This window comes from Melospiza georgiana, chromosome 14 (genome assembly GCF_028018845.1).
Source record: "Melospiza georgiana isolate bMelGeo1 chromosome 14, bMelGeo1.pri, whole genome shotgun sequence".
NCBI lineage: Eukaryota > Metazoa > Chordata > Aves > Passeriformes > Passerellidae > Melospiza > Melospiza georgiana.
Window position 1 is genome coordinate 17,043,134 of NC_080443.1, and position 18,402 is coordinate 17,061,535.

Below are 18,402 nucleotides of genomic sequence, written 5' to 3' on the forward strand. Positions count from 1 at the left end.
TTTAAAAAGCTGAAAGTTTCCTAGGCTCTCTTGAAGTTTCTGTTCACAGCAGTGTTCAAAGGCTTTTGATCACTGATGGCAAAAATGGCTTCTTATAGATTTTTGTCACATTTCCTAGCTTAATAACTCTAGAAAAGTAATTTTTCATACATGGACTTCAGTTCCTTCCTCCTGTAAAAGAGGATTGAGACTTAGGTCTTGGAGTTTCTGCAAGACTTAATTAATTAGAGTGATTTGGGAATGAAGGATGCCCTGTCAGTGTCACTTATTCTCCTCATTCTGCTTCTTCTGGGTACTTAATAAATTCAGTGGTTTTGCATTTAAAGTCAGCATGGCAAGATTTTGGAGTGACACTGGTTGTGTGGCTCTGGCTGGTCAGTAACTAGGAGGGTCAAATTCCAAGTTGGCATATCTTATTTTCACTGACATAAATTTTCACAGGAGCTGCTGCTTTTAGTGAAGTCCCCCTAGAAACTGGCTTCCTACCCTGGTATTTTACTTGTTCAGGCTGTTAATGACAAATGTGTTAATTTTTTCAGCAACTTGGAGGCATCTTTTACACCTGCATCTGGGGGGAGTGAACCCCTGGACTGACATCCTTGTTCTCCATGTGGGTCTTTAGCAGGCAGCTTTGTTTTTCAGCTTGTGAGTGATTGTTGCTCCCTGCTCTGGAGCCAGCACAGGTAGAATGGAGCAGATGGCTCAGTGTTGCCTAAGTGCTTGCTGAGACACAGCAAATTGCTTCTGTAACCCACTGATAGGTTTCAGGCTTTAATTGAGGCTTTCAGCAAGGCGCTCAACAGTGAAAAGCATTCTGCTGAGAAAAACAGCACTGTAACCATGGCCAAAGGTTCAGGACAGCAGAGTTCAACCCTCCTGGGGATGGCTCCTCTATTTATTTATTTATTTGCTGCTGCTTTCCCACCATCATTCAAGACTCCTGTAATGCTGTTTGCAGGCTGCAGCTCAGCCTGTCAGTGCCAGCCAATCCATTGTGCTGGAAACGTGGAGCACACACTGATAAACTTGGATTCTGCGCTTGCAGCAGGCTTGGTGTGTCTGCAGAGGTGGCTGTCCCCTGATGCTCCCCTTGAGTCCCTGCCCTGAGCAGGAGCTTTGGCTGGAGGTGCATGGCAGTGGGTAAAGCTCCTGCTGTCTTCCCTCTGATGTACGTCAGCATCATCAGCATTCTGACTTTTAATGGACATCTCTGAAAGGGAAAGAAAACCTCCCTTCCTCCTCCCTCGCTCCAAGCAGGGCTGGATTTGACAGCAAAAGAAGGATATTTGTGGTGGAGTTGTCTGAGCAGCGTCCTGTTGGGCAAGAGTTCCCTTCAGCAGCTTCCCCTTGGGCTGGAGGAGCTGCTCTAAAACGAGTTGTAACTCACCCAAAAAGGGGCAGCCCAGAGAGGCAGGGATGCAAGAACCCAGTGGTCTAACTCTCATCCTCCCCCTGTCCCCACGTTTTGTCAGCTTCTAATTCTGCTTTGACTTCTTCACAGTGCAGGACCAAGGAATAGGTTTCAGCATTGGAAATTGTATGTCTTGAGCCAGCTTGGTTTAATGTCCTCAGTTAATCAAAAAGGAGTTTCTTCCAGTTTAAAAACTGTCTAATAAGTCAGAAAGGAGTTCTTTCCAGTTAAAAAACCATCTGGGTGACTTTAAATTTAGTGCTGGAGTGGGTCTAACAAAAAGACCCTAAATAAAGGCACTACATGAATAAGAGAAATTAAATTCTATGGTTGAAGTTTCCTAAAGAGTCCAAGAAATCTCTGATCTAGAAGTAGTGCTGGTAGCTTAAAATCACTGTTGGATTCTCTCTGTCCCAAGGAGCTCAGAAGAACAAAGATTTTTGTGCAGTTTTGAAATCCCAGCCACATTTGATAATGTCTGCAGCATGTTTTTATGTTCCTTCAGCTTTTCAGTGGCTTAAAATGCATTGGAAGTGTGAACTAGACTGCCAATGTGCTTTTGTACTTGGCATGAATTTAATTAAAAAGATAATTGGATTGCTTTATCAGCCTTGACATGTCAGCCTAGTGCCACTCTCCTCTCCCCCCTCTAACAGTGCTGACAAACCCAGTGCCTATGAAATCTGCATTTTCCTGCATTGTTCTCCTCTGCTGTGTTTCAGGTGGGGTTCAGAGGTGCCTGTTGGCTGCAGAGCAGTAGATCTGCTCCAGACTGGGAAGGAAGTGGCTGATAAGCAGAGAGCTCAGATGGTTCCTGCTGGGGCTGCCCTGGGCCAGCGCGGGGGAAATGCCAGGAGCCACAAAGCTCCACAGCCAGACAGAGCACACGGGCCCTGTGCAGAGTGCTACACTCGTGTACAGCCCAAAACGTGCAGCTGGAGTCTGCAGAGCTGCACAAAATGGCCAGTTTATGTGATTTTCATGGAAATGCTGATGAGGAATGTAAGATCGGTTTTTAGTGCAAAACTCTGATGTTTTCATGTAAACATGAGTGCCCAACCAGTGCTGTTAAATAAACCTGAGCGTGTGTGCAGACTTCTCCACATCCCAGGCTCCTGCAGAGAAGGGAGTGGAAGGGAATGTGAACTAAACACAAGCTGGCGTCCTGGCAGTTGCTGTCCCTCAGTGCAGAGCTCCTTCCCTGCCTCTGGCACTGCCTCCACGCTCTTTGGAGCCCCTCCTGGCTCTCATGTGCCCCTCATGTTGTTTTCAGATGTGATGTTTGAACCCTCATCATCATTTCCTTGAACTTGTAGAGTGCCACCAAGCCACCTCTGGGAATTTGGGTGGGTGGGCTTTCTCCAAAGATTGCTTTTCATGGTATAAAGCAGCCTCTGTTGCAGTGGTTTGTCATCACGTGGCTGCTGAGGAGTAAGAGTTGTCCTCTGCTTGTCCAGCTGGTCTGTGGATGGGGCAGTTGATGAAATAGCTTGGACATGGTCAGGGACATGCAGGGAACTGGTGCACATGGGATTAGACAATCGGGCATGCTGTTCTTGAGGGTGGAAATGCTGTTGTGTGGAAGATTTGGAGACTTACAGGTTGACTTCTCTTACAGCTGGAAGGTGCCATCATGGCTTTTCAGGCTTCTTCAAGACTGTCTATGAGATTTTTTTTTTTTTTTTTTTGCTTTGGTAAAATTGAAATGAATGTGAATTCATATTCAGAATAAAGGATCTAGAAGTGTGATGTTTTGATGGCCTCCCTCTCTCTACCCTTGCTTAATGAGTCTCTCAAAAAGAACTTAAGCTTTAGAAACAATTCAATAGCAAGTATCTGTTGTTAGCCTGAGGAAGGTGTTTGTGAGAGGAGATGATGAAAAGAAAGAGGCTCTGGAGATAAAAAACTCATTTTGAAATGAAAAGAATTATGGTTTCTCATTGCTTCCACAGAAGAAACTGGTTTAGACATAAAAGGTTTTATTTTTCATTTAAATATCTCAAGTAGAGTGTTTCAGCTGCCAGAAAAGGCAAAACTCAACATACAAAGCAGCTCCATGAGCAGTGGGAAGCACAGCTGCATTCAGGGTGTTTATGGTGGTGTCAGTGTGGCCTCTGACGTGTCTTGCAGAAGAAGATTTACAAGTACAAGAAGGTGCTGAGCAACCCCAGCCGCTGGGAGGTGGTGCTGAAGGAGATCCGGACGCTGGTGGACATGGCCCTGACGTCCCCGCTGCAGGACGACTCCATCCACCAGGCACCCCTGGAGATCGTCTCCAAGCTGCTCTCAGAGGTACCTCAGCAGGGCTCCTGCTGCTCTCACATGACAGACAAGCAGTTAAAAGGTTGGGGGTGGGTTTTACTTTAACTTGGGCTGTCAAAATTCTGCCTGCGAGTCTGCTCGTGACTTCTGCTCACTTGAGTGGAGTTTGCACTTGCTGGGGAGAGGGAAAATTTGACCCATCTTACGTGGATTTCTGGAAACAAAACAAGCCCCATTTATCTTGTGTTTGTTGGTTTGGTTTTTGTGGTTGGTTGGTTTTTTGTTTCTTTGGTTTTTTAATTATCTACGGTAAATTTACATGGGTTTAACTCATGCCCTGAGTCAGTGGTAAAGCTCCCTTTGACTTCTATTCCATTGGCCTTGCCTCCCTGACCAGTAATTTTTGTATCAATATATATACACAAACCAACAAATTAATTGTGTAGCTGTTTTATTTTTATTAATTCTGATAAAGAAAAGAGTTGTTCATCTTTCTCCTATAACATTTGTTTCAAATATTTAACTTTTCGTGGACAGGAATTGTAATGCCAAGCAGGCTTTTCTTGTCTTAATTCTATGTGATAGAAGAAGGATTTGATATTGGACAAAAAAATCCGCTCTTGTTTCTTGCAGTAGTCAAAAATCTTAGCAACTCACACCATTGTAACCTCTGGATGGATCATGCTGCTGGAAAAGCACAGAGCAGACTGTTCTGCATAGGTGGTAGCATAGGTGACTTCCAGTCAATTGATTGGCTTTTCCTGGTACTATGTTCAAAGAGAGAATTTTGGGAAAACTGGCCACAAAAAAATCCCAGCACAACAATCCTTTTAATAATTTTTCTAAAGACATAGAGCTTGTCCTAAGAAAACATTTTAAAGAAATGTATTGCTGGCTTTACTTTCTCAGCTGATTGAGACCTCTGGCATCCTGGTGTTTGTGCTGAGCTGAAGGAGCAATGAGGGCTTGCTCCAGTCCTCGCAGCAGGCACTGTACCACCTCCTTTAGGAGAATGATTTTAATGCCATGGCTTTTATTCAGGAAATAAGCAATTGAGCCTTTCTTCTTGTGTCTGGTGGTAGCTGAGGACTGTGTGTGCTGATGTACCAGCTCAAGGGTGCTCTTGGCTCACTCATCTTTCTTCTATTCAACTCTTTCAGAACAACAACTTAACCACTCAAGACCATGAGAGCATTATTGTGGTGAGTACCTTTCTGTCAAAAGCTGAGGACAAATCTATATTGTTTGATAACAGTTCTCTCAGTGCCTGTCTCTGCCCCAGTGAAGTAGGGCAAATGTGAAAGCCTTTCCACCAATGCTGCTGAGCTTAGGCAGGAATGAAAACCATTTGTCTATTTTTTGTGTGGCTTTGTCATTTCTCTATTCTTGTTTCATAGATGAATGACAATAAAGCTTTCTCATCAGCCTGTGTGAGAGAGCACAGCAGGCTGAGTGTTAACAGTCTCTCCAAATGGCCTCCTTAGGAGGCTACACAGCAATACCCATATCTGCATCTGTACTTTAAATAGTCCAACCCCATCATTTCCAGATGTGCCCTATAAAACCCTTAGGCTGAGTAGTTTCCTGAGGGGCTAATGCTACCATATACACAATGTCTCCATTGCTGAGGGGATGTGAGCAAGGGATTGCTCTTGTGTCATTCCAGTTTAACTCCCTGCTAACTTATTTTCAAAAATATCCTCTTCAACTTTTTTTCTTTTTTGTAGGTCACATTTATTTAGCCATAGAAATAAATGAATCAAATGCAGCTCTGTTGCTTGTGAAACAAAGTATTAGAGAGGTGGAACTTGGTTCCTCATCACTGTGATTTAATTTAATTTTCTGGCAATTTCCAGGAGATTTTCACAGTAATCTAATCTAGAGCCTCCCCACCACCTGATTGTATCACATCTCCGTGACTCTTTCTGCAAAATGACAAGGTGGCAGGTAGCTGCTAGTAGGTGTTAATTGTGTTTAACTGCTGTTTAAGGTGCTCTTCTAGCTGGAATCAACCACTGACATAAATCTCTGAAGTAGTATTTACTTTTCTTTGCCATAACTTTCATTTAGCTCCAGTGCCAAGGGTAGTTCAGGCACCAAGTTACAACTACGAGAATGATTTTTAAATAAAATATGAGAGGTGGCCCTGCTGTGAGCCGGGAAGGTGAACCTGGTGGCCTCCAAAGGTCCTTTCAGCTCTGTTCTTGCTCTGTTCTGGGTGATGGCTTCTCCAGCCCAGGTCCTGCCCTCGTGTAGGTTTGATTCCAAGCCATTAAGGAGCTGGCAGTTCCTGGGCATTCAGAGCTCACTGCCATTACCCAGATAACCTGGGCTATTCCTGGAAAGAATTGCTAATAGTGTGTGTTTATGCAGCATGTGGAAAATACATAGTGCTTGGCCATGCAGATGGGACCAGCTTTCCTTGCCGGGATGGTGCTGGGGCAGATCAATATCCCAATATCCCAGCCAATCCCCTCCTGCTCAGGATGGGACACACGTGTCACCACGGCTGGCCAACGTGGCACAGCACAGGGTGGCACAGCACAAGGTGGCACAGCACAAGGTGGCACAGCACAAGGCAGCTGCTTCTGGCCAGTAACTCATGAGGAAAACCCTGGAAAGGTCCTGTCAGTCTGCCACACTGACCACAGAGGCACAGAACCATGATCTCTGCCTGTCTCTGTTGTTGTTATCCTGAAGCAAACAATCCCAAAGATGGGTTCAGGAAAGATCTTGAGCTCAGGTGTTGGATGGGGAGCAAGGATGTTCTAAGCTCTCCCAGCTGGATGGGGTTGTGTTCTCTTTCAATCCCCTGTGGCTGGGCCACCACCAGAGGAGGAGGAGTGACCAGTTGCACATGGTAATGAGTATCATAGTTCTGACATGTAACCAAACAGAGCTTTGCAGTTTGCTTGGGTTTTGTTGTTAAAATTCACACTGATCTTGACCTCTGTGAAAACACAGCGGCTGCAAGCAGACTCAGAGCTGAGTAAGGAGATGAGAGGGAGAGCAAAAACCAAAGCAAAGCCTTAGTAAAATCCCAGGTGCCATCCAGATAAAATATCTGCTGTTCAGTTGCTTAATACAGAATGTCCTGGCTGCTGTGTTTAGTGTTTGACATGGAAGTGGGTACTGGGAATCCCTGTAACTGAAGAGTGGAAAGGCCTGAAGGCACCACCACATAGAATATGTTATTCTGGTACCATTTTCTAGTTTACAAAGGAAGCAACAGCAGCATAAGTTCATTACCCTCAGTGGCAGGTATGACCTCCAATGTGTTTACCCAGCATAAGCACATTGGTTTGTGCAGCAACAGAGGAATGGTTGATCTCAGCTTTTACAAAGTTAGATGCTTGATTTTGATAAATAGGTTCTTCCCAGGTAAGAGCAGTACTAGGTTGCTTTTAGTGAGCTCTTTCTCACAAAAAATGTGCTTGAACTCATTCACAAAGGATATGTGTGTGTGGTGGCGTTCAGTTTTTTCTTTTAGGGAGATGTTCTAGCTGAAAAAGTGAGCCAGATTCATCCTTGCTTTATTACATCCTAAAGCAAAAAGTTCTGCTCCCATTTCCATTTAAACCATTATAAATAGTGCACTCCATTGCCTGTTTTACATATTTACACTGATGTAGTTAAAAGCAGAGTTTTCCTGAGGATTCATAGCAGAGGTATGCTTGAGCTGACTTATAAAATAAACACATGGCCCACCTCTAATTTATCTTTTGATGCTTTTATCCTTTTCTAAAAGTGAGATTTTATGCCCCCAAGAAAAATACTTCCCTGCAATATGCTTTCTTCACTTGCTGCCTTGAAATTTAATTTTTCTCCTTTTTCTCCCTTTCTTTTTAAAGGCAATTGCACCTTTGCTGGAAAACAACCATCCTCCTCCTGACCTCTGTGAATTCTTCTGCAAGGTATCAGAACAACTTTGCTTTCTGAAATCTCATAGTTGTATATGGCTGCTCTTCTTTGAGTGGGGGGTTGTTTTTTTTCTGTAACTTCTTACCTTCTGCCCAGATTGAGTTGAGTTTTTGGTCAGCAAGCAATGATACTGGAATGGTGAACAGCACCATTATGATAAATACCATCATATGCTTAGTATATCAGTGTTTTGTCCTGATACTGTGTGAGAGTTAAAATTTTGAGACTCCCACACCTCAGTCTGGGTACAAGAGGTGTCTCCTACTGCATGCTGTGTTGAGCTAATGCAGAAATCACTGCAGCCCCTGTGTTCAGGTGTGTGTAACTCAGCTCTTATGGGTAATGGCAGTGGGAAGATCATAAGGACTCATCCTCTTCTCTGGTAAATCCATGCTTGTGCTGCATTTTGTGTCCTTTATCCATAAACTTCAGGGTACTTTGGATTGCAGACCTTGTGGATTTAAAAATACTGCTGTTCCTCAAGGCCTGTTTGTGTCTCGGTTTTGAGTCTGCTTGAATTTGCTTGCTGATGACTGGGTATGGATTTGTCAAACATTCTGGATGCTGCTTGTAATTCCCATCCAGAGTTATTCATCTGCTGCTTCTTCCTACAGAAACCGAGTCTTGCATTTTTATAAGCACTCTTAGGTCATCAGTAGCCTCAGACTTGATGCATTTTTATTCCTGATTTGGGATTTTTTGATCTTTCCCAGAGATGGGCACCCAGTTGTCTGTAAATGTGTGCAATTTGGATGTGTATAGTTGAAGGAAGGGAAACAGGTTATGGACTTCCCAGAACAGAAGTGGACAGGGTACTGAGAAGGAGAATTTATCTTCAAAATCGGCCCTGTCTTGAGCAGGAGGTTGGACCAGATGACTTTCAGAAGTCTTTCCCAACCTAAATGACTCTGTCTGATATATTATTATGATTATATATTTCATCCTGTGATGGGAGAGTGGGTTGTTGGTACCTCCCAAGATCCACCACAGGTTTTCAGGCTGGATCCCCGAGAAAGGAGGTTTGTGGCATTACAGTGCCTGTGTGGTCATATCTTCCTACCCCCAGCCTCTTTCCTTTTAAAACTGTTGGCAATAAGACCCCAAAATGGTACTTTGCAGTGACTTTTGGGAAGAATGGGGGAAAAGGAAGGGAATTGGCAGTTTGTGAGCTCCCATGGGAATCTTCTACTGGATGCCAGCAAATCCACAGGAACAAGCAGCGTTACGAGTGCCTTAATCTCAGGAAAGATTAATTTAGCCCCTGAATCTTGCTAATCTTGGGGTAATCCGTGCCTGGGGTGTGGAGCCAGGGGGTGCCCATCTCCGGGGCTCCTGCAGCTCACAGCATGTCCTGTTGCTCCCTGCAGCACTGCCGAGAGCGCCCGCGGTCCATGGTGGTGATCGAGGTGTTCACCCCGGTGGTGCAGAGGATCCTCAAACACAACATGGTGAGTGCTCAGGGGGGCTCCAGCAGGCTGGGGAGGTTTGACTGCCACACCTTCTCTGATCCTCTGCCTGTCCTGCCTGTTGTATCTAAATCTGCCCCCTAAAGTGTGAGTGCTGTGTGTAATTGTGTGTCACCTCATCAGTGCAGAGCTAACAAGCTTTCTGTGGGATCCTCAAAAGCATCTGAGCAAAGCCATGCTTTGAGGGATGTTTCTTTTGGCAGCATATGCAGCTCTAGCTCTTTCCCACCTGCCCCTTGGCTCCTTACTTATTCCCTGCATGCCATCCTTGCAGTTAAAACAGTTTAAAATCAAATAAATAACAAAAACAGAATGAGGACTTTGTTCATTTTGAGCTGAGCCCTCAACACTTTTTCTGTAAGACACCACCAGCCCTCTTGGTTTCCATTTTTGTTTAGGCCGTGTCCAGCAAGTTCTTACTTTGGTTTCCTGAATATCCTTATACTTTTCTACTCCTTTTCTACTGCTATTCTTCCTTCTCATTACAGGATTTAGGTACTCTGTCCTTTTATGGCTGTTCTTACCCAGACTTTCTCTCTTCTCATTGCTGATCAATTCCTTGTCAGTATTTGAAATAAATGCCCTGCTTTGCTTTCCACCCTGTAGACCAGATTCCCCTCCCCCAAACTCTGAAAATGTTCTTACATGATCCATATTCCTTTCCTAATAGAGGTATTAGTATCTGGGGTATTTACCAGCTCTCCAGCTTTTGTGGCATATTAAGTTTCCTGCCAATATTTTTAAGTTACATGAAGAAATCTTACTTCACAATGCAGTGGCAAAGAATAACAAATAAGTAAAATAAAATATTTAAGGCAGTTGGTTTGGCTGTGATCTCAAGGATGAACCTCTGTAACTTCATAATCAACTTCTTTTCACTAACATATAATTTTAGAGACCATCTGTTATCATGCTGTGATTAGCATGAACCAATAGAAAACAGTTCATATTTCTTATTTTTCCAATCATATTATTTAACTGCCTGAGTTTACAGAACTAGGTAGAGAGCCCAAGATGGCAAAAAGGTCATATTCCTGGCTCTGTGCCACCACTATGCAGACATGTAAACATTTTTGAATATTCTGTAGTGTTCAGTGAAATATTCTGTAAATGTTATTCTTGGAAACTAGACTGATTTTTTTAAAGCATTCAGAGCTCTTGACGGGTCTCAAATAAAATCTAAATGCATAGTGTAATGCTTGTATTTGGTTAGCTTCAGAGAATTGGGTATATTTACCATACTTAACATTTGCAGATTGAAAATCAACATGTCTGCACCGCAGTGTGTAGTTGGAGAATTTATGGTGTCAGGTATTAATTGGAGTGGATTTGGGCACTTTACCACTCTCTGGGGACTTCTGTACTGAATAGTGCTTTAGAGAATGAGTGTGTGTGTGCACATAAATAAAGTTACTCTTCAGGGGGACACTAAACTCCATCCCCTGAGGAGGCCCCGCGCAGTCCCTGGGGCAGAGACTGAGCTGGCTCTTCCCACCTTTGCCTCCAGTTTGTTCTGTGGCCTTTGAAAATTCCCAACAAGTTTTGCTCCACAGTTTTCTGCCTATAGAATGGGGAAAGAGTGTCTCATTTATCTCTGATTTAAACATCTCAAAAGAACCAGGATAGGTTTTTGTTTTGGTGATAATACTGGGGGAGTGGAGACAGTTGTGTGCTGAGTTATTTGAGGAGTGCTCAGCAGCTTCCCAAACCTTGGGGTTTTAGCTGTTTGTAGGCTGAGCCAAAATGTTTATATGAATATAAACCCTTCTCTTTTTTTTTTATTTATATTTTTTTGAGCAAACAGTATTGGTGATGTGTATTGTTCTGTGCTTGGTATGTGATAGGGCATTATATTAAATTTTATTTTACAGAGGTCAGTGATGACATCCTCTTTATGATCTCTTGGACTTTGATTCCAACTTCAGTTAGGACACCTGGACAGGCTGAAAACTTTCATAAGCAAATTGCAATTGCAAAAGTTATCTTGCATGTTCATGAAATTAATCAAATGTTCTGTGAAGCACACATGGTCTCCTGCTCTTGGATCAGGTTGCCAGAAGGAGCTGTTAAAAGTTTAATGATGCTAATTGTAATGATGTGGAATTGCCCACGGTCCCTTTGCTGGGTGAGGTTACCAGGCAGCCATTCAGTACCGGCAGTGACATTTAGGGCTTGAAGGAGACATTGTTCAGTCTGAGCTTGTTTTCAAGTTTTTGGTCAAAAACTTACCAGGTATTAATACAGGTTGTGCTACAGAAGTGCCTGAAACCAAAATGAGCTAACAGAAGGTTTCAGTGCTCTGGGGGTTTATCATCCCTTTTACAGACCACCACTAGTTCATTACGATTTGTGGCATTTCTTTTAACATTTCAGCTGCCATGTATTTTTTCTAGGATAACATCCACAGGCAGCTGGTGGAGGAATAGCTGGGAGTGCTTGTTTGTCCTCAGTGGACCTTGTTCCCCCCCTTGGAAATTCAGCTCTGTAGTTCTGCAACACCTGTGTAATAAGGTTACACCTGTGTAAATGTGAGGAAATGTGCTGTGGAATAACACTCTCCAGACAGCAGAATTTACTCCTTTCACATCTAAAAATAGCAGGTGATGTGAGGAGATGCAGGATTTCAGTTAGCAGGTGCCTCTCTGACTGCAGGATTTAAAGAAAGTGACTCTTGAGTTCACCTGTCAAATTCACAGCATAGCTGGAGTAAAATCCATGGAGAAAAAACTGATCTCTGGTTTTGTACTTGATTGCTTATTGATAGCGTGTCAAAATGATTTTCTCTAAAACCAGAATAGATATTCATGCCAGACATGGAAATACAATATTTTTTGAGTTTTATTTCTAAAAATCTGCGGTTAGGAGTGGAAGCAAAAGCGCCAAACAAAAAAATGTATTTCAAAATCAAAATACTAAGTGAAAAGTGCAAAACAAATGTAAGTATAGGTGAGGTTTTTTGAGTTTTTAGTTGTTTGTTTCATTATATAGAACTTAGTTTTCAAAGTGGGTATAAAGAAAAGCAAAGATTGGAAACGCTGTCATTATTAGTGGGAAGAACATTACTTCAGTGTGCAGAGATGCTCTTCTCCTGAAGCTTGTCAGCTTAATAGCAGTGTGAATTCAGTTGTTTGAGCTGGCTTCTTTTGAAAACCCACAGTTTTGATGTACATTCACCATCTTCACCGAGTCTCTCCTTCTTGGGCAGGATTTTGGGAAGTGCCCTCGGTTGCGGCTCTTTACTCAGGAGTACATTCTGTCTTTGAATGAGCTGAATGCTGGAATGGAGGTGGTGAAGAAGTTCATTCACAGGTTAGTTACATTTCATTTATGGTATATTTCCAATCCTGTGTCCATGCTTTGGTGTGTTACTTCTCCCAACCCTCGCTGTTAACAGTAGCTGGTGCTCTTTGGTACTGGCGAACAGCAAATCAAAGCAAATTAATCAGGTCCATCCAGCAGTGTTGCTGAAGTCGCTTTTTCAAAATGCTAGTTCTCAGATAGGTCTGGGATTTTCTGCCTACTTCCACACTGCATGTATTTTTCATATACATTTAGACTCAAAGCCTCTGTAGAATAATTCAAATTAACTTTCAAGCTTACGCTCACTCAAGTGTGAGATTTTGGGAGGACTTCAGAGATACCACATCAATTAAATTGATGATTCAGCTTACCCTTGTTCATAAGTAGGGCCATTGGATGTAGAGGGTTAAAGTATCTCTCTGTTATGGCCCTTCTGAAGATCCCCCAAGGATGCCTTTTCAGGTCTGCCACCTCATTCTGCCTGACTGGTTTTGCCCACAGAAACCTTCTTTGCAATGAGATCATCTTGTTTTTTGTTTTCCAGCATGCATGGTCCAACAGGACAATGCCCACATCCCAGGGTCCTGCCAAATCTTGTAGCTGTCTGCTTAGCTGCCATTTATTCCTGTTACGAGGAATTCATCAACAGGTCAGTGTGAATCCCCAGCTGGCCACATGTTCTTCACAAACAGGATCAGTGTGAGATGGGTGTGCTGGAAAACCTGAGAGAAGCTGAACCTTCATTCCCTGGTAGGGAGTGAGGAAGGGCAGGGGTGAGACCTTGAAGAAGGGGTTGTGTGTAAATCCCTGTGTATCTGCAGCTTTGAACTCGAGCTGGTTTCACAACTCTGTCTCGGTTATTGTGGAAAATCTGATTCCTCACACGCCGCAGTTCTTGACACACGAGCCGGTTTCCAGTAGACAGTGAGGGTTCCCCTCTGCTAGGTTTCCTGTTTGTTTATGCCTATCTGACTTTCCTCATGGTAGAGCACGGACAGAGGCTGCTCAGTGTCCAACACAAATTCCAGACACGAGGGCTGCAGACAAATGTCTGGGCATGTACTATAGCCAGATACATACTTGGGCATGGATTCTGTTACAGCTTTGCACAACTTGGACAGGAAAGTTCACCTTTAGACTAAACTGGTCTATCAATTGGAGTAATGAAAAGCTCAAGTCTTTGTCAAACAGGGGCTGCAGAACAGTCTTATTGGAGCCTTTTAATGTTTTTAATTGATTTCAGTAATCCGATTGCACAGAGGAAAGCCATCCGCTGGGCTGGGGTGAAATGTAGTGGGAAATTGCAAAAAATTGTGGCTTCTCAGTGTTGCACTCTCTCTCCTGCTCCCTGCTGGTATGTCTGCCTACTGAAATGATTTGTTTCTTTCTGAAATCCAGTCGGGACAACTCGCCAAGCCTGAAGGAAATTCGGAACGGCTGCCAGCAGCAGTGCGACCGAAAGCCCAACCTCCCCCTCCGCCTTCTCCACACGAGCCCTGACCTGGTCTCTCAGGAGGCCACCCTGACTGAATCCCGCCTCAAACCAGTCATTGTCACCTCCAACGAGATCCACGTGGAGGTGGAGCGCAACAACACGGCCAACCAGAAGATGACGGCCGGCGTTGGCAACGACAGCGAGCCCAACCTCATCGACTGCCTGATGGTCAGCCCCACCTGCAGCACCATCAGCATCGAGCTGAGCCCCCAGGCTGACAGGATCCTGGGCTGCTACGTGGAGATCCTCAAGATGCTGTGAGTGACTGTTCTGAGCAGCTTTTCCAACAATGTCATCCTAACAGTGCTGAGGGGGGGGCTTTTCCCACAGGCCTGTTGTCTTCAACATCTGTGGTGAGCCAGCACGTGGTTGTAAATCTCAACTCCAGCTCTGGAGAGTCCAGCCTTTGAAAGAGGCATCTGGCACTGCCAAGATGTTCTAAAAATAGCAGTAGGAAGATGAAAATGGAAAGCTTATTTGTACATTGAGCCTCAGGCATTTTACAGAAGACGGGATGTTGGTGCCAGTGGTTTCTGTTTTTGTTCTTGCCCACCAAAAATAAATAAAGAAAACCCATTTGTCTCCTCCAGGGCTCTTGGGATTGCCTGAGACAGAACTAGAAAAGGCAGGTCTGTGGTAGGTTCAGTGCTTGTGCAGTGATAGGCAGCACCACTGCCCTGATGTTAGCAGGAGTTGGATATTGTCATTGTTTTTCACTTAGATATTCTCCCTTCTTGTGCTTGTAGAAGTTTTATGACTTACTCAGATTTTCTTGTATTAGAGTGGAGTCTCTGTCCTGTTGCTTTGGTACAGTGGACCTGTATTAGGCCCCAGGTGTTCAAATAGTCTTTCCACCACAAAATGGTGGCAAGGTGGTTCCTGGCAGGCAGATCTCCTGCATATCTTAAACAGGAATACAAAGGAAAATGTTCTTCAGGGAAAGCTTGGTTTTCTCTGGATGAATGAATGAAAAGGAATAACAGAAATAGTGGACTGCAGAATAGGAGCTTGTAGTAGAAGTGCAGTAAAACAACTTCGTGAACTTTGACAATTAGCTCTAATACTGAGTTGCAGTATGTTTTGTGGCAAACTGTTAAACTTCTACATTAATTATTTTTAAACAGTGTAAGGCCTAATGAAGTCATAGTTGAACTTTCTAGAATCCAAGACATGGGTGAAATCTGGACTCTGCTGTAAGCCATTAGCATATGCCTACACTGTGCACAAATGCACATCTAGGGATGTACATTTGTTTGGTACATTCCCAAGGAATAAAATGAAGTCAAACTGCTGTGGTGGATGATTTTGTGAAGGTTTTTGTCCCACATTTTCATTATTTTTCAAAATACATGGTACAAATTTGCAGCATCACTCTTCCACTCACTACACAGCTGACTTGCAATTACTTAAGCACTCATTCAAAGCTGAGGACAGGACAAGTGAATACCAGATACTGTTCCCATTAGATTCTTGAGCAGGAAGTTGCTGTGAAGGCTAATTTTGTATATTTTTTCCCCCGTGGCCTAGGTTCTTCTGCCTTTAAAAATGATTGCATTAAAAAAGGCACAGCATCTGGGTTTGCTTCATCTGGGGGCTTTTGAGTCTGCACTCACCCAGGTGCTCCATCAAACACGTCGTGTATTTATTCCTGTCCCCTTGACTCTCCCTGTTTTCCATAAACACTGAGCACTCTCCCAGTCCTGATGCTGGTTTGGATGCTGACTCACTAAGCATTGACGGTTTTGGTTTCATCATGCAGCTGACACAGACTTATAAACAAATTCACAAATGGGCATGTTCTTCCTCACAGTCTCTCCACTTTTAAACATTTGATGTGCCAGCTCCCAATTCCCATTGAATTTGCTATGCAAAGAATTCATTTCACTCTGTATCTTAAAATAATCTATTTTTTGGGTGCATTTCCTGTCTTTTTAAAAATCAAGTTGTTCAACAGCAGCAGTGAAAATGGGAATGTGTTACTGTTAGAGGTGTTGTAGGTGTGGGGCAGCTTTGGGCCCTTTTTCTGCTTGTACAGCAGGGATCTGAAAGGTGAGAATTCCAGAGGATGTGCACAGTGAGGGACCAGTGAAAACACAAAACTGGTGCAGCTCTCCTCGGCGTGCCCTGCCAGAGCCCACACCCTGCTTGGGAAATCACAGCCTGTGGGAATACAGGGCAGCTCCTAAGGCAGAGCTCTGGCTGCAGCTCCCCTCATTGGAGTTCCCTTCCATTCCTGTTCATCCCCTGATTTTTTGGGTGCCTGGAAGCAGTAATCCAGAATCTGCTTGCTCCTTGTTCTGCCACTGGCTCACTGGGAGGTCTCAGATAAGTCACTTTTAGGTGCCTCATTTTCCTTATTTGTAAAATACAGGTAAAGATTTTCAATATTGTTTTTTTTTAATGCTGAAACCAGTGATGGAAAAGCATTTTAAAAGGACTTGTAGTTATTACCCAAAATAGAAGATAATGCTGTTGTGATGCTGATTACTTTCATGCTCTGACTCTTCCTGAACAAAGGGTTTCTGTTGCATGAAATACTATTACTGTACTTTGAAAATCTGAGAATATGAAGAAAGAGAGTTGAAGAACATGCCAGTAGGAAGAAAACATTAATTATAAAACAACTGCTATCCAGGAGCTGAGCTCTCAGAGGGCTTTCAGTAAAATAATGTTCTTATTAGTAACAATGGTAAGCCAAACATAAATAAGTTGCTTAGCATTGAGTTTGATTGTTCTTTTAGGTGTCTGACTCAGTATCATCATCAAAACAGGAGAGTCACCAGCAATGATATCTTTTTTACATAATTAACTTAGGGCAGCAGGGAGTAATTTATTTAAGCAAATTTTAATTATTGGAAGTCTAGCAAATAAGAATTCTCAACAGTAGCTTCAACAGAGGACATTTGATTGTTCACTTGACTCTTACACAGTGCTTGCTTTTTGGGGGAAGCCCTCACTTCTAATATTGATGAAGATGTGATTTAACAATCACTGTAATGCTTCACTTTTTGCACAGAAATCTAAAAGGGCAGTTTAGAAAGTTTGTCTGTGGGGCTCTTACAGCACCTAGAACATCTTTGACCTTTTTTCTGATGTAGTTGAGTAACAAAACACAACTGTTGCGTACTAAAGGAAAATGGAAAATCGTGATTTTGAAGATGCTGGCAGATGACCCAAAGTCTGGGCAGATTTTAAAGGAGACACAGTCTCTAGGGTAACATAGTGTTTTGGTCCTGCACTCAAAAGTGGATCAAACTTCTGTGTCAATATTCTGTAACTCCTTCTGGACTCTGATAGTGTTACTGACACCAGACGGTGCCTCCTGAGTGCTACAAGTCTTGAACTGGTGTGTAGAAAATGCACTAAATTAACTGAAAATTATCTGTTCATCATATTAAATTAGAGGCTTTGAGAATGGCTCAGCATTGCCCAGCTCCTATTTGCATGTTAATGTTTTCATGCATTTGGGAATGTCTTGTACAGCCAGTCTTGTGCTTGGACAACCATGGTTAAACAAAGTTGCAGTAGAAGGGGCTGTGTGTCCACTCCTTGGGCTGGAGAACTTCAAAGTTTTCTTTCACCTGGAGGATCCCACTGGTTCCAGGGGATGGGACACATTTAAACTGTCTGCAGTGAAATCTAGGTCAATTGGTTGTGGGAACAGACCCCTCTTGGGGAGGCTCTGTTGGTGTTGTATCATAAACTGTTACCCTTTGTCTGTGTTATTTTTTGTTTCCATGGCTGCCTCCAGTGGCAAGGGTCCGTCCAGATGTCCAGACACTTGTACCCCTCTCTGGGGCCAGTGTCACAACCTGTTTTGGGCAACCTTGTGTTGCTGTTTCCTGGTGCTTCCATGCCAACTGTGAGCAGTGCAGCCCATTTCTGTTCTTAGCAGTCAGGGCAGAACCTTTCTAGGGTCTTTCAATGGTGCTGAATTTTCTTCTTTAGAAAAAGCCAAGCAAGCCCATCTCATAAGAAGGCTGAGCATGAAAAGGCACCTTACTCTTTTGCAGATAGCAAAAGTTTGTGCCTTGTATTGACAAGGGGTGTGATGAGGCTTTTTCTCAGCCTGTCCTGACACCCTGAGCTAAACTTGATGTCATGCAATTCAGGGAATTGAACCTAAAATCAGGGGAAGAAGGGATCATGTCTGGGGTATGGTCGTATTATCTGATAAACAGAGGTCACCTTGTCAATCTGCTCAGTCTGGAGAACAGGCTGCTTCCAAGTAGTTGCTCTTGTCTCTTCACTACCCCCAAACCCCAAGGACTTGGGGCTTGCAGTGTCTCAGAGATGAGAGCCACAGCTTTGCAAACACGAGCACCCACTGGAGCTTCCCCTGGCTGCTCTGCATTCCCCAATAGGTCAGTGGCATGCTCTGAATATCCCAAGTGGATTATCCTGTGTCATGTTTATCGAGGTTGCCCCGGGCTGCTCGTGTGTTTTGGATTGTTTGTGCCGCACATGACGCGCGGGCAGGTTTTCATTTTGGTGAAAGGTGATCCCGGGGAAGGAAAATGTATTATGTTGGCAGGCCAGGAGCGATG

The 18,402-nt window shown here is 43.6% G+C and overlaps 1 protein-coding gene across 1 annotated transcript in view; it reads left to right on the forward strand.

Moving 5' to 3' along the window:
- CMIP (c-Maf inducing protein) overlaps positions 1-18,402 on the forward strand; it is a 131,273-nt gene that overhangs the window by 92,713 nt on the left and 20,158 nt on the right. Inside the window, exons 4-10 of the mRNA XM_058034309.1 lie at positions 3,542-3,703; positions 4,834-4,875; positions 7,525-7,587; positions 8,962-9,042; positions 12,266-12,369; positions 12,905-13,009; positions 13,759-14,112. Coding sequence (XP_057890292.1) covers positions 3,542-3,703; positions 4,834-4,875; positions 7,525-7,587; positions 8,962-9,042; positions 12,266-12,369; positions 12,905-13,009; positions 13,759-14,112 — 911 coding nt within the window. The remainder of the gene's footprint in view (positions 1-3,541; positions 3,704-4,833; positions 4,876-7,524; positions 7,588-8,961; positions 9,043-12,265; positions 12,370-12,904; positions 13,010-13,758; positions 14,113-18,402) is intronic.